Below are 24,248 nucleotides of genomic sequence, written 5' to 3'. Positions count from 1 at the left end.
CTCTGAATATACAGCTGTGCATAATCCCAGAACTCAATGCAATCATAATTCTTATCACTGAACTCCTGCTATAGTTCTGAAAAGTAATAGAAGTAGACAGCCCAGTTTTTTTGCTCACTCTTCATTCATTTATTCCTTGAATGCTTTTGTTTCAATAAGCCACCCAAATTCTTTTTGTACTTAAGAAAACACCAAGGGGATACTGTCTAGTAGGAAATCCCATCCACTTTGCCATTCTCTTCCTTGCAGGATGAGATCCATGAAAGAGATAGGTTTAGTGACTTCCTGCTCACACAGCTCAGGGACCTGATGTCAAAGAAGAGACATATTAAGCTGATCCTCATGAGCGCTGCCCTCGATGTTCAGCTCTTTGTGCGCTATTTCGGCAATTGTCCCCTTGTGTCAGGTAGGTAGTCATCCCTTTTCTTTAACAGCTCTTCAAACAACATTTACAGTGGTTTTAGTGTAGGGATTTTTATAGGTTTTAATATGGAAAACTAATTTACTATGTAGAGTAGGTACATACCATCCATACCATACCCTGAGAGTGCATCTATTTACCAGAGGACATCAAGTGAAAATTGATAAACAGATTAAGTTGATGTAACAGCATCTTTACAATTGCCATATCACACCAGTATGAAGCACTGTTAGAAAGACAGTATTATAGTTTTTATAAATGAATAAAATCAAATGAAGAATAATTATATACAAGAGCAACCAAGAAGCAAACTTACCATGAAGATAAAGCTAATGGGTGATGTTCATTCAACTTTGTAAATTCAATGAAATTTCATAATACTACTTGACAAGTTCATCTGAATGAAGTATGAATAAATGAAGACCAATATTTTGTTGTTAATCCTACCGTAGTTCATGTCAAATCAGTTAGCTTGTAAGAATCTCCATGGCTTGGATATTCACTTGTACATTAATATATTTTAAATAGTGGGTATAAACAACTTACTGTTGTGAAATGGTCGATATTGCCCACTCACCTTCCGTACTGCCCGTCCACTTGGTCACTTGGCTTGTAACGTTCACAGCACAGGTGGGCGAACTCCGTGGGCGGTCAGTTGTCTAGGGCGTAGCTTCTCTCTCTCTTGCTTGATGCCACATTTCATCTGCTGGAGGAGCACCTCAAGAACAGCCTCGTGCTTCTCACTTAGGTGTGGTCTCTTTCCACCACCTGTCCTACATCTGAAATCACGGTAACGTTTCACCCGTGATGATAGAGTATTCCACAGCAGATGGAGTTCGGTACCACTTCTTCCTGGTTGGAAGCCTTGTGACTCTACAGCTAAAACTGCATTATCCCAAGCAATATCCCGGCGCTGTTTAACCTTAGGCTTAGACAGTGGGCGGTCAGTTGTCTAGGGCGTAGCTTCTCTCTCTCTGGCTTGATGCCACATTTCATCTGCTGGAGGAGCACCTCAAGAACGGTGTGGTCTCTTTCCACCACCTGTCCTACATCTGAAATCACGGTAATGTTTCACCCGTGATGATAGAGTATTCCACAGCAGACGGAGTTCGGTACCACTTCTTCCTGGTGGGAAGCCTTGTGACTCTACAGCTAAAACTGCATTATCCCAAGCAATATCCCGGCGCTGTTTAACCTTAGGCTTATCGGCCTTTACAAATAGTTCGGCATAGTGTCCTGACACGTAAGCAAAGAGCACTTGCACAGCCGCAAGAGAAAGGTTGTTCTTCCTCTTTATATCCATGTAATTCAATCATGAAGCATGGATGGACAGTCTTCCACTCAATTCACTGGCCCAGGCACTTCTTGAGCTCCCGTTCATTTTGAGTCCAGTTTCTCACGGCGGAAAGGTTTACAGAGTGTTCATCGGAAAGTGCCGTATAAGGTTTCCGAAGTTCGGGACACATAAATAACTTACAAAATAATGAAAACAACTAATCCTAACCTAATGCTCTTATTAATCCTACGGAACAATTTTCGAATAATTCCCCTATCCCCGCAATATCCTCGAATAAATCCACTAAATGCCGCGGCAATTATACGCAGAAAAGGCGAAAGAATAAGTATATCTACTAAATAACTATTAAATCCAAATCTATATATCGCAGTAATACTGATAATATCCAAACCGACTAGAAAAATCCATGCAGAAAAGGGAAGGTGGACTCGCAGCGCCACTGTTTTGAAATGGCCGATTTTGCCCACTCACCTCCCGTACTGTCCGTCCACTTGGTCACTTGGCTTGTAACTTTCACAGCACAGGTTGGCGAACTCCGTGGGCGGTCAGTTGTCTAGGGCGTAGCTCCTCTCGTCGGGATGGGTCCAGCGGATCCGCCCCACAACACCTCGGAAATGATTGTCCGTGTTGTCCAAACAATACATACATTATAACTGTACGGGCACGTACGCGCACCCGTGCATGTGGGTACGTGTGCCCTGTAAACTGAATAATCATATATTATTTATGTTCTTTCACTACATTACACTCAAAAACTGAGATCATGTATTGTTTATCCATACCTTTTGCAGTTCCTGGTAACATGTATGATGTTGATGAGTTGTTCCTGGAAGATGCATTAAAGTGGTAAGCTTTTGTTTTGAGATGCTGATGTTTTCTTTTATCTAAAGAGCGACCAGTTGTTTATCTTTGTACAGCTGCGAGAAATGTGTTTTCTGTTGCAAAACCAGTGATTAGTGATGTCCTGTGGTGACCATACCTTCAAATGTATGACTTAAGTTTCTGAAGCACTTGATATAGTCTCTCTTGTCATGACATGACAGTGATAAATAACAATGGGCCTTTAGTGGTATAATGTTTTCAATTCATATTTTTGAACAAATTATATATATTGCAGAAAATAGATCTGTATGATTATGTGTACTTTTGAGTATTCTGTATTTTGTCCAATGAATAGGCCATGTCAGCAACATGAGATCCTCTGATGCTCTGCTTTCTCATTATTTGCAGTATTATGACATTGTTTTTAAAAAAAGATCATAATAAACTGACATTGTTACAGTTATATTGTTTACTTTGAGCAGATAAAGTGACAAAATACCTTTAACTATAATTTGCAACTTGCTGGCAATAGACTTAAGTGTATAAAGTTGTTCTCAGACTCACACCCCTTTTTATCTCCAATTTCTGCATAGTACTGGCTACACAAATGCAAAGATGCTGGAATATCAGAAAGAGAAATCAAAAGGTATGTCAGCAAAAAGTTATAATCACTGTAATGATACAAACTCATGGATTGCATGTTCAATTCTGCCCAATATCAACTTAAATGATTAACTGGTTACCTGTGCAAAATGAGTTCGCCATATGTTTTCTAGTATGCTTTTTAAATTCTTCAGACATCCTCCAGCCACTGAAGTTGCAAGAAAGCATCAAACTTTTATGATTAATGGGACAATTTAACCATTGATATACCCTGGTAACATTGTAAGGTACATTAATATGTAAGTCCTTTTTTTTTTTTAATTGCTGTAAAAATCAAAGCTCAACATCCTTCAGAATGTTTAGTGCCTTAAGACTTTACCTCAAGCAGAATAAAGATTAGACTTTGAACTGATAACTGTTCTTTGGTTTTTGGTCAGAATTGAGTATCTTTACACACCCTTTATTTATCAATTATCAATTCCTGTGTGTCAAGCCACAATTACTCTGCTTTTCAAACTGTAATAGTGGTGATCCACTACACATCTAGGAATGACATCTTAAAGTCAAGAACAGGCTTGATCTACAGAGCACTACTGTCAATTGGTAGATGATATGAATAAAGCATGACTTCTAACAAATCTTGAAGAGAAGATTTCCGTTGTGATATTCATGTGTAAATTTTTCTTTGATTTCACATTCGTCACTGGGTGATTCAGTGGCGAAGCAACAAGTACAACTCAACAAGTGGTATAAGGACGACGCTGCTGTTTCTGGAGGAGCTACAAGTCAACCTGTACCAGTCAATCCTGCTACTGCCACACTCACACAGAACTTCCAGGCAGTCACCTTGGGACCTTCCGCTGATGTAAGCATATGGCTGAACTGAAGTTGCTTCAGAGATACAACTTTTATTTATTGCATTGAAATCTGTATGGAACATTATACGAAATGTTTAAATGTTTCTAGATTAGTTACCCATGAACATGGGTATTGTAGTCTTCTTTGTTTTCATCTTCTCTTTCTTCATCATCCTCTCTGAACCTCTCTTTTGTCATTCTCAATTCTTACTTTCTTTCTCTCTGTTTCTGTATTCATGTAACAGTCTATATTTCTGTCTAGCTAGACTAAATGGGAATTGAACCCAAGCCTTTTGATTGCAAGGCAAACACATTACAGACTGGGCCACATCACTGTCCTCGTAAAGTTAGTCAAGATTGATATGGGGAGGAAAAAACTTTTGGGTGCTGATCGAAAGGTTGATACCTCTCCCTGATCTCCCATTGTTTTAGACCTCTATTGATGCTGATGACATGCTAGAGTGGTTGGTCCATGACATGGATAATGCCCTCTCTTCACCCCCTTAGAATTGAACCCGAGCCTTTTGATTGCAAGGCAAATGCATTACAGACTGAGCCACATCACTGTCCTTGTAAAGTTAGTCAAGATTGATATGGGGGGGGGGGGACCTCTTGGTGCTGATTGAAATGTTTTATACCATTCCCTGATCTCCCAATGTTTTTAGACCTCTATTGATGCTGATGACATGCCAGAGTGGTTGGTCCATGACATGGACAATGCCCTCGCCGACTGCTGGAAGACAGGCAGTGAAGATGCCTTTGCGCAACTCATGTACATCATTCTCAATGAGAATGTCAGTGGTAAGTTGTATTCTGGGTTATCCATAAGTTTTCAAGTCATGTCATTCATTATAGAAAGAAAATGATAGATACTGTATACGCCATATATTTAGCAAGTCTAAGTTTTCACAACTCAAGACTTCACAACAAACTTTCGAGTGGTTAAATTGACTATTGTGGAGTACAGTAATGAACAGAGAAACGTACATGTACATGTTACATTGTTGTCAGGATCAGAGGTAATATTTCTGCGTGTTGTTCAGTTTGTGCAAAGCACCTGATTCACAAAATTAATTTGTGAGAATAATGTCCCCGCGAAATAAATGACGGTATACAGTAATTGTTGGTGTAAGATAGCAGCATTTTCATGCTGTGTGAGGCATTGAGTATATGTGAGTGTCATGTGAGGGCAATCATGTTTAGATCAGAAAGAGATTGCTGCAAATAACAAATGCTGTAGTACAGTTCAGATGATATCAAGGAGTATGATTGTGTGGGGTTCTTGGTTTTGCCTTTTGCATAATTTGAAAGTACATGTGTAGAATAATGGGAGTAATAGGGAAAGAAATATCAGTGTACCTTCAAATACTCAAGCTTTATATGCAATTTGAAAGTAGCATTAGCATGTTAAAGATAATTGAACAAACATTAGACAAGACAGTACTTAAGTTGTTTTATTATGTAGTTCTATGATTTTTCTATGAACTGGGAAATCAGTTACAAGCTTGCAGGTGCATAATTTTCTTAGCTTATTGGTAATGTTAGCATGCACTCCATCAGCTGTATCTTTGAAAAAGGGCTATTTGTGTATAAGTTGTTAAAGATTTAATGTGCTTTGTGTCACACTATGAAATCAAGTGTCATTGTTAACCCTAACTAGGCCGGGCTTTTTAGGTAGATCATAGAGCCGGAGGGGGGGGAGGGGGGGGGGGGAGGGGGGGGCTCCCAGGCCCCCCTCCAGATCTCGACCGTCGACCGCGCGATCGTGACAAAAATTGGCATACACATTGCCTATGACGTAATCTACGGTACCACAAAGTTAAATTTAAAAAAAATGATAATTTATGCTAAATTATGCTAATTTATGCATAATGATGCATGAAATCAGACAGTTTGGTATAAATCAATAAGTAAAGCTCAAAATGGACACATTTTTTGTGTAAATATTCTTTTTCGTGTCCTGAGCAAATATAGGAGAAAAAAATTGCGGCATCAGAAAAAATTTCTTAAGGATTTTATTGTTTTTTTTTATTTCTTATGTATTTCCTTGTTTTTTACTTTATTTTTTTCATTGTTTTTTAGATGAGACTTGTCTGCGCCATTGTTCCGAACAAGAAAATAGACTATTAAGTGATTTTAATCAATAAAACTCCCAAATAATCATGCTTTTATGAAATTTGCCTGTAAGCACAGTTTGCATTGAAATTGTACACAAATTCACGTTTTTGAACAATTTTTGGTCTGACATGCACGTACATATTTATGCGCAACTTTGGAACCGCGCGCCCGGGCATCGCAAATTTGGTGTCAAAAGATGCGGGAGACTCAAAAGAAAAAAGTCATGAAACGTCGCGGCATTAGTTTTTCGCGTTAGCGATACATCGCGCGGAACATCGAGGGGGGGCCTCGGAGGCCCCCCCGGCCTAGTTAGGGTTAAATTAAAGATACTTTTCATTTCTGCTGCCAAAATACAACAGTAATTAATTCATCCTCTTATTGGTGAATAATCTCTTACATTTTCTTTCATGCATGATCCTGTACGTAGTTGACTATGCCAACTCTGAGTCAAGTGTGACAGCGCTGATGGTTGCAGCTGGCAGGGGAAATGGAGAGATGGTGGAACAGCTGTTGAGTCTTGGAGCAAACCCCTCTCTGAAAGCCTCAGATGGAAAGTGAGTCAGTGGTTTCTTTTGCTAATTTTGGTTATGTTTTTGTCAGTTTATTTTTCTGATGGAGTTGCTTTCGTTTCCCCATTGATCTCGCAAAATGTGCAGCAAGGTTCTCTTTGTGAATCTTGCAGTGTTGGAGACTCATTTTCTGCTGGCTTGTATTTAGAAGAAATATTTCCTTCCACAGTAGGAGTCCAGGGCCCCTTTGCATAAAAACAAAAAATGATATGATAGCAACTCTTGCTGGAATGGCAATTGTCATGGTAACAACAAGAATTCAGCTTCTAGATAGGCTGTTGCTATGGGAAGTTGCCATTCCACCAAGAGTTGCTATCCTAACATCTTTTATGAAATGGGGCCCAGAAGTCAGTAGGAGTTTTACTTGTACTTCTTTTCTGTATGTGTAACTGTACAAGAGCATTTTACCATGCTGACCACTTTTGCTTACATTGTCATACACTTGCCAGAGAGATTTGTACAAGGAGCTGTCATTTGCCTTTTCTTGCTTTCTCTCTCATCCTCCCAGGACAGCGTCAGACTTCGCTCAGATGTTCAACCAGACTGAGATCATGGAATTACTTACAGCATTTGTGTGAGTTGGGATAACTATAGCAAAAATATTGTATTGATATGCATTTATGCAGTGGCAGAGATGTCAACTCATGTGGTACTTTTTTGCAATAATGTGTACTGTTGTTTGTTTGTTCTCTCACACTCTCTCACACTTACATTACCCTACAATGTAAAGTTTTGCCTGTTATTAATTTTTGGCAAATGTCTTTCAGAAACTTTATCAAATGTTTGCAGAAACAATCAGTGATTAGATATCCTGTAACTTGTCATGCAGTATTTGCAATATTTCGACACTGAACCGTTTCAGTATTTCCAGAAAGGGGGCGGGGGGGGGGGGGGGGGGGGGGAACGAAACATGCAAAAGGCAGCAAGTATGCATTATTTGTTTTATGAAAATGACTTTGTTGTTTAACTTGTGTATATGTGCCTATATTGTAGTGAGACTGCACAGACAGGGATTGAAGATGAGGAAGAGCTACTCAAGAGCCACAATGAGATCAGTGCAGAGGACCGGGAACTCCTCCAGGCCTACCACCACAGCTTTGATGATGAGAAGGTGGACCTGAACCTGATTCTAGCTCTGCTCAACTACATCTGTAGCCATTCTCAGGAAGGTGAGCTCATCACTAACCCACAAACACACACACACACACACACACACACACACACACACACACACACGCACACACACTGACATGAAACAAAACTTTGTGAAGTACTCCTTGATACATAAAGAAAATGGTAAAGATATGTAAAGCATGGTCTGGTAAATTTCATTATCTTTGTACTTGTATGTATTGTGTGCTTTTCTAGTCAATTAAAGATCAGATGCTGATTTTCTTGTGTGGATCAACTAATCACTGCACTGTATGATTACACATGGCTTCAAGGGGACATTTATCATTCCCAGTTAAAAGGAACATTTCTATTTATGCATAACCGTAAAAGTGAAAATTTTTGTGCTTTTCGCACAACCAGAAAGTAGCACGGAAATAAAGACACACAAATATTTTTGCTTGCCATATGTTCCAGTAGTTGATGTCTTGCTTCTGCTTAATCAAAAACCTGCAAAACTCTTCTTACCCTGCCAACCACAAAAAATTAGTTATGCAAAAATATCCACTTTTACAGTAAGTAATCCTTGAGAGTGCACATGAAAAAGGGCACCATCATTTCAACTTGTATAGTCTTACGGGTAGCTCATTTTCCATACCCCGTTATCCCATCAGGTGCTATTCTTGTGTTCCTGCCTGGTTACGATGACATCGTCACCCTGCGTGACATGCTTCTCAGTGATGAAGCATTCAATGACAGCAATTCCTTCCAGGTCTACATGCTTCACTCCAACTTGCAGAGCCATGACCAGAAGAAAGTCTTCCGCACCCCAGGCCCAGGAATAAGAAAGATAGTCAGTATTTTGATGCCTCATATCTCAAATCTCCTTTGCCACAGCTTGCCAAGCTGTGACTATTGCCTCTTGATGGCACAGAAATTCAACTATTTCATAAACCTAGAGTCAGTTAAGAACCTCCATGCTGAGCTCGAGACAAATAATTAGACTTGATATGCATATGTTTCGTATGATGATAAGTAAATCAGAGAAATTAAGCATGTTGCTCATTAGTCCATGAGATTATGCTTGAAATGAAAATATGGAACATTATATGAGATTCAAATCTCACCAAGCCATTGAAATTAGTCATAACTATATAGAGGCCTCAGTGACATTAGATATTGCATAAGGTACAGGTTTATCTGGCCCTATTAAAAAAGTTGGTCATTGCAATAAAACCATGCAAGAAAACATTCAAATGTGAATCCACATGTCTTAAAATGGATTGTTTTGAACTTTCTGTGACTGTTAAGAGAATGAAATGACATAGCAAATCCCATATTCATGCCTGTTTATCAGCTACTAAAATATTTTTCTTTTAGTGATTGGGCTGTAATTTCATCATCTCCACAGGTTTTGTCTACAAATATTGCTGAAACAAGTGTCACCATCAATGATGTTGTGTTTGTGGTAGATTCAGGCAAAGTAAAGGAGGTGAGTTGGTTTTGTGTTGCTTTCTTTATTTCTGTGAAAGCTAGTATGTGTTCATATCTCATGAAGAGATACAGCTGTAAGTGTCTTATACTGAAAACATCCTAGCAAACTATGAGGATATGTATGTTTGCATTCATGTGCATGGTTATGACTAATTTCATTTACTAGTTTGCCATCTGTTATTGGTTGACTGTGCAGTATTGAAAAATTTATTCAGTCAGGATGAGTTTAATGTCTTGTATTTTTGAGAGAAATCGTAAACAATATCTCCAGATTAGCCACTTTCATTAGATACTCTGGAGTTCCATGTGGCAGAAAAAGAATTAGCCTGATAATTTAAAAAATTTTTGTTAAATTTAACAGGATGTATCACTGTTATATTTTCATTTATTGCTCTGGTATTGTGGATGTTGAGAAGAGCTGTAGGAAACAGTTATGTAACTTATTTGATAGATTTATTCAATGTATTCTCTTTCTATCAGAAATCTTTTGATGCAATAGCCAACGTTTCCTCACTGAAGTCCAACTGGATCTCAAAGGCTAGTGCCAAACAGAGGAGAGGAAGGTTAGTAAAAGTGCAGTTTTCTTTTACATACTTTGCTTCTCTCAGAGTGTATGATATATGAATATGTATTCATATATATACATATGTATATATGTTCATTGGTATATATATATATATATATATATATATATATATATATATATATATATATGCATATATGAGTACATACATCTTTTTTAAATTTTTGGTTGTCTTTCCCATATGAGATCTACATGCCTATAATGTCTTCTTCTCATCCACCAAGTTTTCTGATTGTTTTTTAGCATGTTGCTGTCCATCAAGGGATAGGAGCAGGTAGATGATAAGACAGAATGCACATGCCATGACAATCCTTGCAAGCGCAAAATGGGTCACCATATTCAGCGTAGTTTGATTTGTATAGCACAATGAAAGAGCACCTGACTAATGCCTCTTTCAGAAAGCAGGGGGAATAATATTACCCTTAACATATGTCAGCAACAAGTTAAGAGAATGTGTGCTATTCATAAAGAATTGATTTTGTGGGATTGTCTTTATATTCTTGATATGTAGTTGTACTGTAGTGACATCATGAACTGTTGTAGTCTTCTCATCCAGTAGTGGCGGCACAGAAATTGTGAAATATCATAACTCTTGAGCTAATTGTCTGATTTTCCTCAAACTGTGCTAATACTTTCTACTAATATTGCTGCATTCACTCAGTCCGCATATATATTTGGGTTTCATTCCTCTTTAGGTTCTCTTTTTGTTAATTTTTCTCCCGTGCTCCTGCATCATAAATCACCGTGATTGATTATCCTCACTCTAATGATGTTTGTTCTCTTCTCCTGCCCGCTACAGAGCCGGTAGATGTCGTCCTGGAATGTGCTTCCATCTCATCAGCAGAGTCCGGTTCCAGGCCCTGCCAGAGTTCCAGACCCCAGAGATCCTCAGGACTCAACTTCATGTAAGTTGGCCCAGTCTTTCAGGCGGCTTTCACAAGAAAGTGTTCCACCAGTGACATCCTCCTCGGGTTGTGCCATGCACTACTGTATACGCCATATTTTTTTTTTTTTTTTGTAAATTTTTGCAAATTTGGACTTCCAACAATTTCATAAGTGGTTAAATGCGCCATCATGGGGTACAGTACTGAATGGAGAATTGAATGCGAGCACATCACATTCATGTTGAGATCAGAGTCAATAGTTTTGTGTGTCTTTAAATTTGAGAATAGCACCTGCCTCGCGAAATTTGCGAAAATAATAACCTTGCGAAACTTTCGACATATGCAGTATTTGTCATCAGGTGGAAATAAATATAATGCAATGTAACTCTCTGTTACATAATTTTGACAAATGTGTCACTCTATTCATTAAGGTTTTAATGGATTGTTGTATCCCACAATACACTGCAGTAGTTCAGCCTGTTTTTGTATCGCTGCTTTACATTGTTCAGAATCGTTAAACCCACCAACTTGCCTGACTTTACCACATAATAGGAATTGTGTCTACACACCAAGCTGCTGGCCCCCAACGAGACATCGGTGGGCGACTTCTTGAGGAGAGCCCCAGAGCCTCCAGCTGCTCCAGCCATTAGGAATGCAATCCAGCTCCTAAAGGTGAGTTAATCCACTCATCACAGTTTGACGCTCTGGGTGTTATTATTGCTCAAAAATGTCATCCATACCATGTGCAGTTCAGTTGCCAGTGGTTACATCAGAGTTGAAGTGCTGAAATGTTGAGAATTACCAGTGACTTTTAGGGTCAGATATAAGGATTACGTAAATGGTAGTGATTAGTATGTATAACAGGGTACAGGAAAGACTGCTGTTGTTAATTTGCTGTTTTGAATAGAAAATGTTGATTGTTTTTGTGTATGAATGCAGAGAATACAGCACTGCATCATTGACAACATGTTTACTTAACGATGCTCATTCAACTCTTGGTAGAGGTATTTATATATACCTCATTTTTAATTTCTGTTGTAAAAAAAATCAAAATAAAACCCAAATATCCTAGCAGTCGTAGGTCAAAGAGTTACAAGTTTCGATAAGATATATGACCTATGTTCTCATGAAACGTGACTTGTGCAGACAGTTTTTTTTTTGCACAAAATTTGTCAAGTTGGGTGTTGATTTGGGGGAGAGGGGAGGTGTTGAGTTACCAAAGTAGTAGTACATTCAATCAGCCACAAAATATAGTCCATCACCGCTTCGTGTTGATGAGCCCCTTACCAGCAATTTCTCTGTTGATTACTCTCACCGCAACCTTGTGTGTCCACTGCGTCTTAGTCCATCGATGCCATGGACAAATGGGAGGACTTGACTGAGCTTGGCTGCCACCTTGCTGACCTCCCAGTTGACCCCCGGCTAGGGAAGATGGTCCTCTATGCCATTGTCCTCAAGTGCCTTGACCCCGTCCTGACCATCGTGTGTGCCCTCGCCTACAAGGACCCATGTAAGCTTGACGTTTGTATTCCCAGAAGTACTTTATTTACTTTTTGTTTTATTGAAAATTTTGATGCATCAGATTTGTTATTATAAACATCTTTATTGTGTGCTAGGGAGTGGCACATGAGGGCTCACATGCTTGTGGGTAGTAGTAAAGAGTCTTATTTTTGTGAACCCTGGCCCATGTGTCTCTCCCTTAAATTTTATACATGAACTTTTATATGTATGTGATATTGCAATTGTATGACTAAATAGATAAATAATAGATAAATTGATAATTAATAAGTGAATGAATAAATAAATAAATAAATAAATGAATAAATAAATAAGTAACTAAGTAACTAAATAAATCAATTAAATTAAATTAAATAGTTGAAATGGGTTGAAGTAATTAACATGGAATTTTGAGACTTCATCAGGGAAAAATAAGGGAAAATCAGGGAATTTTTTTTCTTGAAATGCTGGGAGCCCTGAATTAAATAGATAAATAAATAGAATAATAATAATAATAATAAAAATAATGATAATGATGATGATAATCATAATAACAATAAAAATAATGATAATGATAATAATAATGATAATGATGATGATGATAAGAATGATAAGTTCTCCCCGCTTAATCGGGAGGGGTTGGGAGCCAAGTTTCTCTCTCGTTAAAGCGGGGATCCCACTGATGTGGTGCTCGTATTGGCTTGTGTAAAGTACCAAACACAGATCACAGTGCGTGGGCATCATGTGTACACCACCCACAGCAGTCAATCATTCATGATAATGGCTACAAATGACACTCGCAAACAAAATGCAAAAAAAGAGGAGGGAAAATACATGGTAGTCTCATAGTTTGACCAAAAAAAAAAAAATCACTAAAACAAACCTTTATTTGTTTTGGCATAGTCCTCTTCGGAGTTCACAAATATCCAGACACAATATTCCGGCCATGACGGAAATTTGATAGGCAATGAACGCTACCTGTTAGCTAGAATTTGTTCCGCTATTATGCGTCGCGTATGAATACAGTGACATTGTAGCTGGGTGATCAAATTACGATCGGCATGTGCAATGCATATATAGTAGGCCCTGTGAAATCTGATGGGAACACACTTTCCCCGTTCACCATACATATAATCTCCAACAATGTAGACAACGTAGACATTAAGTCTACAAACTACGGAGGGGAGCGGCAAACACATTCTTTTTCACGGTTACTGGCACCTTTGTTATGCACGCCAGGTATCCGAATGAATTACATTACGCTAAACAACGACAACATCCCCCCCCCCCCCCACGTGCTTTTCACCTCATCAATCAATATGCGATGTGTTTGCAGTGACTATCCACCTGCTGATACGCTATCTTTTTATGACATTTTTTGTCATCATCGCCATCATTCTTGAAGTGTGCCTTCTTGTAGCAGTTTCCGGTGGTCTGCGTTTTCACCTTATTCCACGATTCTTTCGCCAGGTAGACAGCATCTAGGATGGTGATACTTGCTGCTATGTCGATAGCTTGCTTACTCTCATGGCTGTCGAGAGCCGCAATGATCCTGATGTTTAAGTAATAGCCTTTCCAGTTAACTGGTAGTTTCCCTTGTCACAAGGGCACATCCTCACAACATAATCATTCTTGCAGTAAACTTTACTTCCTGGTATCTGATATACCTCCAATGTTTAACTTGATGTGCCCTTGTAGTTGTGCTTCCAAGCCATCCATCTGAGAAGAGGGGAGCCATGCAGATCAGGAAGAAGTATGCAGCAAACACTTTCAGCGATCACATGGTGCTGCTCAGAGCATTCCAGGTAAATTTTCCATACAAAAGAGAAGCTTATTTTCTGTTTCATTGATTTCTTTCTTAACCCTTTGCTCATGTGTCATGCAACAAGAATACCTGTATCTTAAAAATAAATAATTATCTGAACAAAATATGACTCTTCATATATGTAAGTATCTATATTGTGAGGGAGTTGAATCTAATTCTAAATTTATGTCCCTCCTAGATATAGAATTAATAAGGAAAACTTTTTCAAACTTTAACAATTTTGATAAATCTTTTTTCCATGTGTTACTCAGCATTACATGTCGGTACATGCTCCGGAGACTTTTAACAAAGTTTGGATTAGTTGTGTTGGATTTGATGGCTTGAATGATGGAAGTATTGGGCTGGAAAACAACTGGACAGTCATGTTACTTTCTTCATAGCAGTAATATCTTTTTAAACATGTGTAAAAAAAAAAGAAAAAAATTCCATAAGCATGTTTGCTCTCAAGAGTGACATATTGCATATTGATTGCTGTGCATATTGTTAGGCATGATAATATAGTTCCATCTTCTCAATTTAGAACATAATGACGTCAATGTGTCTACAGACAAGACTACGGGAGTATTACTGTAAAAGTAGATATTTTCGCATGAGTAATTTTTCACACTCGGCTGGGTAAGATGAGTTTCACACGTTTTTGATTTTGCTACTTGCTTTCCAAGCCCCTTTGCAAAACCTGTGGTAACTTAAGAATTTACGGTAACTCTGCACTCAGTGGTTGCTACCATAGCAACACTATTCCCATAGCCAATCAAGGCCAAGAAACCCTTATTGGTTACCATTGACTCTAAGTTGATAACATAGTTTTCTTCAAGGAAGCCCTGATGTGAAAGAATTGTGCCTTCTGATCATTGCCACATTCTGATCATTGCCCCTGTTTTGCTCCCCGTCTGAAACCCAGTCCTGGCAGCGAGCTCGCAGCGACGGTTGGGAGAGCACCTTCTGCAAGCGAAACTACCTGTCCAGGGCCACGCTGGAGATGATCGTTGGGATGAGGTGAGCTGCAGAGAAATGAAATTTCCACAGGATCTTTTTATGCCTCCGCAACGAAGTGGCCGGAGGCATTATGTTTTCGGGTCGTCCGTCCGTCCGTCTTTACGTCCGTCCGTCCCGTTTTGTTTTTGTCAATATCTCAAGAACCGTGTGGTGGTTTTACATCAAACTTGGTATGAGGGTACATCCTTGGGGGATAATACTTTGTGTGGATTTTAGGGTCACAGGGTCAAAGGTCAAAGGTCACAGGTTATTTTGTGAAAAAAAAATTGAAATTTCATGTTTTTCTCCATATCTCGCAAATGGTTCAAGGTATCTTCATGGAACTTAGTATATATGCTTGTACCGATGGGCAGTGATTATCTAGGGAAGTTGGGGGTCATGGGTCAAAGGTCAGGGGGTCAAAGGTCAAGGTCAACTCCTCAAAATATCACTACTTTCCTTAAAATGCAATATGCCTGAAGGTTTTTTTTTTTTTAACTTGATGTATGGCATGTATTACCCAATATATATTTTTGGGGAAGTTTCTTGCCAAAAGGTCAAAGGTCAAAAGGTCAAAGGTCAAAAGGTCAAAGGTCAAGTGAAAGTGCTAAATTGCACTTTTTCCTCCATATCTCGAAAGTAACTCAAGGTATCATCATGAAACTTACATATTTATGCATGTTCTACCTAAGAGTGATTCTCTGTGGAACTGTGAGGTCAAAGGTCAAACGAAAGGTTTAGATAATGCTATTTTCCCATTTGATACTGAAATTATACTTTTTCTCAATACCTTGAAAATTACTCAATGCATAAACTTATAAAAGGGTCAAAAGTCAAGTAAAAATCATCAGTTCCCCAAATACCTGCACTCTGACATTTTAATCATTCATCCAATTGAACCTAGTTGTAGGAAAGTGAACATTCAGCACATTTGTGTCAAACCTGTCATTTTAATATTTTGCCAATTGTGTGAAACTGTCATCACACATTGTCAAGACATTGTACTATAGACCTATTAGGAGAACCATGCATTATGGCGGAGGCATATCAGTCACCGTAGCGATATATCTAGTTAAGAATGCTACAGAAGATGTTTCATTCTGTAGTCTGTAAGGGCTTATTAGGCAATGAACAATGAAACCACACAAATAGCAGTGCTAGATGTTTTGGTAAGTAAGACCATTCTTGATTTTTTTTTTTTTTTTAACAAGATAACACTTCAAGAATGTTTCCTTTGCAATACTGTAAAAGTGGAAATTTTCGCGGTGTTCTAATTTTCGCGCATTTCGCGCAACCAGAAACTAGCGCGAAAATAAAAGCACGCGAATATTTTTGCTTGCCATGTGCCTGTGCGTGATGTCTTGATTCCGCGGAATTAAAAACACGCGAAACTCTTCCGACCCGGCCAAGCGCGAAAAATTAGTCACGCGAAAATATCCACTTTTACAGTATGTGACACTCAATCTTATTATAGATAAATGTTAATTGTTGGATTCACATCAAACTTGAGTCAAAGTAGACATAGAATATAAGACCTTGTTCAATTGTTTTGAGATTTATTCAAGCAAGCATATGCCAGCTTCATTATCTTACGTCTTTGAATTTCTCTGACCCTCTGAAAAGTTGTTGTCCACAGATAGATGACCATAGTAGCTGTGTTAAACATACCATACAAGTAGGCATTAGTGTCAGCTGCATGATGGAGAGAATCATGCTTGAACACAAAATTTTGAATTTATGCCCTTGATAATCATGTGGATGAAATAGTCCTATCAACTCAGCAAGATGTGAAGACAACACACACACGCACACACAAATAGTAGATATGACGCATTGTCTTACATCCATGTGCAGAACCCAGCTGTTGGGTCAGCTGAGGGCATCTGGCTTCGTCAGGGCCAGGGGTCCTGGAGACATTCGGGATCTGAACACCAACTCCGAGAACTGGGCTGTGGTCAAGGCGTGTCTCTGTGCTGGCATGTATCCCAGCATTCTCAAGGTGGACCGAGAACGCAGGCAACTGACCACTCAGTGAGTTGTGTCCCAATCGCCATTGATAGGACAGCCACAGAAAACCTGTCCTAATCAATAATGCTACCTTACATGTAGCAGTTTTTAGAGAAAGACAGAGTTACCTTACTGTATTGTTAGCTGAATATATGAAGGATGTTTAACTGTATGGCTGTTGGATGCTCCTTTTGTTTTCAAATGACATTATGTAGAATGTATGTCCCACATATGCAGTTATGGTGAAAGTGATATACTTTTGACTTGTTATCTGTCAAAATTCAAGTGTGAGGTTACCAATTTAATATCATAGCTTGTTTTAATCTCACAGAGTAAGAAAATGTGGGGTTTTTTTAATTTCATTTAGTATGCTTAGCAAGTGCCACATTTACATTTAAACCAAACCGTGACTGTTTCCTTCAAAATATGTTTTGACTTTGCATAAGATGGTTTTATCTTTGTTTAATTGGCAGCCTTACATCAGTTGCAAAATACAATTTTTGTTTCAAACCACCCAGAAAAATTAAAAAAATGAGCTCAATTATACTTTTTGACTGGACCACAATATAAAATCATCCTGTGTGTTTCCAATGCTAGGATGGAGACCAAGGTGCGCTTCCATCCCAACTCTGTCCTGCACGAGGTGGCCAGGGGAAAGACAACACTGAGTGAAGAACACATGAAGACTGTGGACGGCCTGCCTTCTGACTGGATGATATATGATGAACTCACAAGGTCAGAATATGTGCTGGAGAAACAGAGACATCATTTTGAGGAAAGTTTGCATGAAATGGATGGTTGGGAATAAAACAAACAGACAAACAAACAAGCAAACCCCCAAATCATGATGTGAATTTGCAATTCAATTTGCATTTACAAGGGAGAAATGAGTAATACGAGTAATGCGCTTAGAAACATCAATATTAGGCGCTATACATTAAAGTGTTATTCGTTATCATTATCATTATCATTAGATCAAAAGATATTTGAACAAACTGACATAAATATCAAGTTTTTTGTAGTCTGCTTCTTTTAGTTTTGTTTGATGTCCATGTAATTAAGATTAAAAACCAGAAGATTCCTAAGGAATGAGACAAAGACTGTGATTCCATTTTTCTACCAAAAGAAGCAAAGAAAAACAGAAGATATTCCAGTGATAAAAAGTCTGAACATGAACATGAACCATAGATATAGTATCTTGAATTGAAAACAGTATCATGCTATTCTCAATGTTTGGTGGTCAGTTCACTATAATTGAATTCCTTTATTCTGATAACAGATAATTATAATTTGTCAATTTAGATGTTAAATGAAATATAGGGTAAAGAAAATGATGAAGTTGGTAAAGTGTCAAAAAGCCACATTCAAATTCACTTCAGATATATCTGGATGTGTCAGTAATAAAGCATCTGTGTGCCTTTGTCATAAAAATCATGTGAACAAATCAGCTTGAAGAGCCAGATAATTTGTGACCAGATTAGAAAACTTTTTTTTTTCACAATTCATCTTGAAAAAGACCTATGAATGTGTTCAGAGATTTGATTTCCTCAATTTCACTCTCTTCCTCTGCGTTCTTGTTTCTAGCTCTCACTTCCGCACCAGCGTACGCTGCGTGACCCTCATCTCGCCTATTACAGTGGGCCTCTTCTGCGGGCCTGCTCGGCTCCCCTTTGATGCCTTGGTCCTGCCAGAGGGCACAGCAGCCTCCCTAGCAATGCGCATGGGGCCCAGTGGGGATGGGGTGGCGGAGGACTCCAGCGAGGGAGAGGATGAGGATGGGGCAGTTGCCAAGGCGACGCTGAAGCTGGATGAATGGCTGGTCATCAAGGCTGACCCTCTGGTATGCAGTTGTTATAAAATGTTGTCTTTGTGTGCAGCAAGGTCACTTCAATGTAGCTGTCCCCTTAAGTGTCCACCAGAGAACCTCCAATTATTGCATAATGTCCATAATGCCAGGATGCAATTCAGTACATTACGTTCAAGTGCACTCATGAATTTTCTAGTGTCCACACTGGTTACAATATCACTGTTATTTTTACTACATCTATCGTTGTCATAATTATCATCATGACCACAAACAATTGTAATTGTCTAATTTCATTAAATTCTCATAATCATAGTCAGTATTATGCAAGTGCTTAGAGATGAGAGTTCATATCAGATACCATAAAAAGAATACTGAAGTATGATATAAGCCTATGTACGTTACGCTCATCATAAATGATATCAAGATTAAATAGTTAAATAGATATCAAATATCCTTGGTAGCTGTAGTTGACCAATTGAAGGGTGAGAGAAAAAAGTCAAATCAACTACCACTATGAGAGTGCATGCATACTGTCAGCTTGTAAAGAAGAAACAGTTTACTGTGTGATTTGAACAACTCAATTGGATCCATTCAAGCCCTCTCACAAAGCTGCTCTGTTTCCCGTCTCCAGGCTGCCAGTTTGACCCTGCAGCTGAGGACCAAGTGGCACACACTGTTCCTGAGAAGAATGAGAACCCCAGCCAAGCCCTGGTCCCAGGCAGATGAGGTACTCTCTGCTGTAGATTGTGGACCATGCTATATCTGTGTGTGTGTGTGTGTGTTTTGTTTGTAGGTGTGTTTGTGTGTTTGTTTATTGTGGGGGAGCGGATTGGAGGGGGACCCAACAATTTTGTATTTTCATCTTCTCTTTGAAAATGGATGGTCAAGTTTTCTTCAAATTTGGCAGTTCTTGTCACCAGTTTGATAGAATATTCAAATGAATACCATGCCCCCCTGGAGGCCCCAAAGCCCCAAAGTTTGTTATGTTTTGTCTTAGGTAATAGTCTGCAAGAATGCATGAAAGATGAAGTTGCAATACTCAGGTGAGCATTCTCTTGTGTGTTTTTCGTTTGTTTGTTTGTTCTTGTTTTTTGAAATCTTTATTCTGTTTTAGATGATTATGTGACATGTAGGCAGTGCTGTGGTTGATAGACATAAATCTCTTGTTTGTTGCAGTGAGATCCACCACCCTCAGTGAATTTTGTGTTGATGAATCCATAAATAGATGTATGGAGGAATAGTTAATATCTCCAAGATGTATTGCATAGTGAACCCAGCAATCATATATGACTGAACAAGTGAATGATTGGGTGAACATATCAGTTGGCTATTGATGTATGAATGGGTGTATTAACAAATGAAAGTAAGAGTGAGTTAATGAATGAAAAAGAAGAAGAGAATGGGGGTTACTTTAAGAATCAAAGTATAAATGACTCAGAGGTGGTAATCATACATGTATGTTTGAATTGATTGGAATGAATAGAACACAATGATGAGTGAACTGGTGAGTTTCTGATTGGTGTTGTATCTTTGGTTCTTACCCCACCTACAACTGTATAAGCAGTCCCGAAGAACCATCATCCATTAAAACACATCAATGAGTGAGTTAGTGAAGTTTCTAACTGGTGGTGTATCTTTGGTTCTTACCCCACATAAAGGCAGTCCTGAAGACTATCATCCAATGAGACACATCAATGAGTGAGTTAGTGAAGTTTGAGATCGGTGATGTATCTTTGGTTCTTACCCCACCTATAGGCAGTCCTGAAGACCATCATCCACGTACTGACCAGTGAGGAGCAGGCCTTGGGGCTTCAGCAACCTGTAGGGGTGGGACAGAGACCCAAACCAATGGGTAAAGCAGCCTTTCTCCACTTCATATCTACCTTTTTATTAATTATTATTAATTTTTCATATTTATGTAACTTGTTGAGTGGATGTTGTTTACTGTATGCTTGTAATTTTGCTGTCTAAATCCTCTGTTATGCTCAGTGTAATGTATGGTCTTGGTGAAAAAAAGCTGTCCAGCTGTAAGCAGTCTTTTTACCTCTGTGTAAATGAAATACACATGTAAAATCAAACTCAAACTAGCTGTGACTTGATGAGAAATTGTTTCAACATTCCACCTAGTGCTGATGATGTGCTTGAATGCATAATTAACGGACAAATCCACCTTCATATACATAAGGATTGAGAGAATGCAGCAATATTAGTAGAACACATCAGTGAAAGTTTGAGGAAAATTGGACAATCCGTTCAAAAGTTACGAATATTTTAAGTATCTGCGCAGTCACTGCTGGAAGAGAAGACTACTACAGCGTATGATGTCACATGCGACAAATATATAAGGTAAATAAAAAGAAAATTTCACAAAACTTTACTTTTTGAATAAAGTGCACATTTCTTCGACTTGCTACTGATGTATGATAAGAGTAATATTATTCCCCCTGCCTTCTGAAAGAGAGAAGTCGAGTGTTCGATTGTTATGCGAGAAAAATGGAAATATGTTGAATTTTCTTTATTCTTTCTTTATATCGTTGTACTCATGTGACATCACAAGCTATAGTAGTCTTTTCATCCAGCCGTGACTGAGCAGAAACTTAAAAAAATCATAACTTTTTAACGGATTGTCCGATTTTGCTCAAACTCTCACTGATGTGTTCTACTAATATTGCAGCATTCACTCAACCCACATGTCTATGAAGGTGGACTTGTCCTTTAAGAGGCATTGATCATCCCATTACAAATTAAGCATGTTGTTTGATTTGTATCATCATCACAACTGTCAAGCTAACATCATACTGAGTGTGTGGGTATGTGGTGCAAATGGGAATATTGTATAGAGAATCCAAAGACAAAAGAAAAGGATGTCACCATGCAAGGTTAAGTGATTTCAGAATATCATTAGCTTATTAATGTATCAGACTTTTTTTCTTTCTTTCTTTTTTCCTGAATACCATGCAGTCCGTGTAAAAAAAAAATGTATACCAGTCACAGTTTGGTTTGCTTCTGGTCTTTATAAACTTCAACAATCAAATAACACTGTACATCACTCTTCTTTTCTTTTCTTTTTTTTCAGCTATTGAGCAGTTCAACAGCCCTCCACATGGCAGTATCTCAGGGAGATTTTCTGGTCAACAGGTAAGATTTGACAATCCTCTGGAATTCTGATCATGCATAGGAATCGGTATCCCCAGGAATTTAATGTATTTTTGATGAGTAAGGAGACTTTCTACGACCAAAATTTCAGAGTTAAGTTGAATAAGCAACTCCAGAAAGCTTAGTCTATTGGTGAAAGTATATTTGCGTATCAGTGGGAATAGTGATTAGAGCTTATTTATTTGAGGTCAGATTAGTAATCTCAATTTTTAGTGACAGTACTAGGAATGTTTTATTGTTGATTTTATGGGACCACTCTTCCCTCTCTTCATTATCTATTTAAAGGAATCACTCTCTGCCCAAGTGCCTAAGAATGCCTTGATTTCAATATGTAACACCTTGATGCAAAACAAATAGTACCTGAAATGTCATTCTCCATGCATCTGTTTGGTAAGAACCATGGTAATTGAAACTCAAACTGTGATGTAATGAGAAATGGCTAACTTCTGGATTTTGCATGTTTTTGTCATCCAGCAGCAAGGCCATGGCAGGGGAGGCATGAGAAACAATGATCAGCGTCAAGGAGGTGGGTGATTCAACTTAAAACGTCACTTGTAATACCTGTCATAGATCATAAGATGGTTTATCCCAAGCAATAAAGGACTATTTCTTAAAGAGCTTACAGTGGCATTGTGCTGTTGAAAAAGAGCATGGAAATTAAAATGTTTCTGGTCAAGCTGGTTGCACCTGGATAGGATAAAAATCCAAAAGAAAAATTAAAAGAATAAATAGTAATAATAATGATATGTTTTCAAGAGACCAATAATTAATGCACTTGCAAGGACACGTGATAGATATCTTAAGAACACAAATACATTTCCAAGTAGCATCGTCGATCATGGTTTCTCTTGGGTAATTTGTGTTGACAGGTCAGAACTTTGGTAGAGGGGGGCGAGCCCAACCTCCTTCCAGCCCCTCCTACCAGGGTGGAGGAGGTTTCAGGGGCCCCCAGGGACACAATCAAACAAACTGGAGACACTCCCCCAAATCCGGGAGTGGGGGTCGTTGGAACAACTCGCAGAGGTAAGTACATGGTGAAAATCCACCTACCTATATGTGTTGCTAAACCCTGCATGTATTTTATACATGTACATAGCCTATGTTCTAAGTTGTGTGCCACACTGTATTCCATATGTTATGCTGTAAAAGCACAAATGTGGTCCCACACACATCAATAAACATTGAAAATCATGTTAAATTGAACTGAGCATTACTATAGATGGTGAAGGTAACTCTTTCTTGCACATGGTGTGTATATGTAACTGCCAATTAAAGCTATATTCATTCTTTAATTTGAAAAAAAGGGGGGGGGGACAGGAACATTGAAATACTGCATATCTGCAAAACTGTCAAACAACAATATTCATCTTAATTTCTATACAGAATGCATGTAAATGACAGAAGCATGATTAATACACATTTTTCATGAGCTTGCTTCTCATAAAGTGAAAGGGGAAAAAAAAAGCAACCAAAGCAACGTTAAGTAATAAAAGCTTTCTCTGTGATTAAAGGAACACACCACCAGCTGGCTCCATGGTCCAGCCGCAGGATCTCCGCCAATCTGGCTCTGGCAATGCCCAGGTTGCGTGGTCCACTCAGGATGGGAACCAGTTCTCCCCGATTGCCCACTCCTCTCCAGCCTTCCAGATGGGGCCCCCGCACTCCTTCAGGCCCTCCGGAGGGGAACGCATGTCGCCCATCCCGCATGGCAACAGGGGGGAGTCGTCATCGTCGTCTCGCGGTGGTGGGAAGAGGAACTCACCAGGAGGAGGAGGAGGTAACTACCGGTCCTCCCGTGGGCTCAATGTCCATGCCAAGGAGTTCCACGGGTCAGGCTTCAAGCCCAAAGGAGCGGTGCGTCCTCCACCTGGCTTTCAACAGTTCTAAGCTTGTGAAATGATTTTCCCATTTGGTGCTGCCTAAGAACAGTGAATGGCAAATTTGTTCTTGTACTGTGTCCATGACAAAATGCAGATCAATGGTGCATTTTCATCTACTCATCATCAAAAGGGACAGTTTAACCCGACTCCTTTTTTTATTGTTTTAATGCTTTTGAAATCAAACTTTTTTTCCCCACCAAATTTTAAATTTTTTCTTATATTTCCAGTAGTTATCCTGTGTTGCATTGTTTTATCAGAGGTGACAATATGTGGTTTACAGTTTCAGGAAAACAAACACACACACACACACGTGCGCGCACACACACACACACACACACACACA

The 24,248-nt window shown here is 38.8% G+C and overlaps 1 protein-coding gene across 1 annotated transcript in view; it reads left to right on the top strand.

Annotated features, from left to right (window-relative positions):
* The window catches only part of LOC139710211 (3'-5' RNA helicase YTHDC2-like), a 31,259-nt gene extending 7,275 nt beyond the window's left edge, over positions 1-23,984 (top strand). Inside the window, exons 8-32 of the mRNA XM_071622145.1 lie at positions 250-406; positions 2,510-2,564; positions 3,134-3,186; positions 3,860-4,008; positions 4,666-4,801; positions 6,546-6,672; positions 7,196-7,261; positions 7,681-7,856; positions 8,472-8,650; positions 9,209-9,289; positions 9,772-9,854; positions 10,674-10,779; positions 11,311-11,430; positions 12,103-12,268; positions 13,954-14,060; positions 14,982-15,076; positions 16,910-17,086; positions 17,660-17,797; positions 18,647-18,902; positions 19,501-19,596; positions 20,625-20,721; positions 21,946-22,007; positions 22,503-22,551; positions 22,895-23,048; positions 23,537-23,984. Coding sequence (XP_071478246.1) covers positions 250-406; positions 2,510-2,564; positions 3,134-3,186; positions 3,860-4,008; positions 4,666-4,801; positions 6,546-6,672; positions 7,196-7,261; positions 7,681-7,856; positions 8,472-8,650; positions 9,209-9,289; positions 9,772-9,854; positions 10,674-10,779; positions 11,311-11,430; positions 12,103-12,268; positions 13,954-14,060; positions 14,982-15,076; positions 16,910-17,086; positions 17,660-17,797; positions 18,647-18,902; positions 19,501-19,596; positions 20,625-20,721; positions 21,946-22,007; positions 22,503-22,551; positions 22,895-23,048; positions 23,537-23,912 — 3,261 coding nt within the window. The 3' untranslated portion in view covers positions 23,913-23,984. The remainder of the gene's footprint in view (positions 1-249; positions 407-2,509; positions 2,565-3,133; positions 3,187-3,859; positions 4,009-4,665; positions 4,802-6,545; positions 6,673-7,195; positions 7,262-7,680; positions 7,857-8,471; positions 8,651-9,208; positions 9,290-9,771; positions 9,855-10,673; positions 10,780-11,310; positions 11,431-12,102; positions 12,269-13,953; positions 14,061-14,981; positions 15,077-16,909; positions 17,087-17,659; positions 17,798-18,646; positions 18,903-19,500; positions 19,597-20,624; positions 20,722-21,945; positions 22,008-22,502; positions 22,552-22,894; positions 23,049-23,536) is intronic.
* Positions 23,985-24,248: the final 264 nt, after the last annotated feature.

This window comes from Diadema antillarum, unplaced genomic scaffold (assembly GCF_040938485.1).
Source record: "Diadema antillarum isolate AM-2024a unplaced genomic scaffold, OU_Dant_1.0 seq00001508_RagTag, whole genome shotgun sequence".
Lineage (NCBI taxonomy): Eukaryota > Metazoa > Echinodermata > Echinoidea > Diadematoida > Diadematidae > Diadema > Diadema antillarum.
This window is presented reverse-complemented; position numbering and strand designations above follow the sequence as displayed.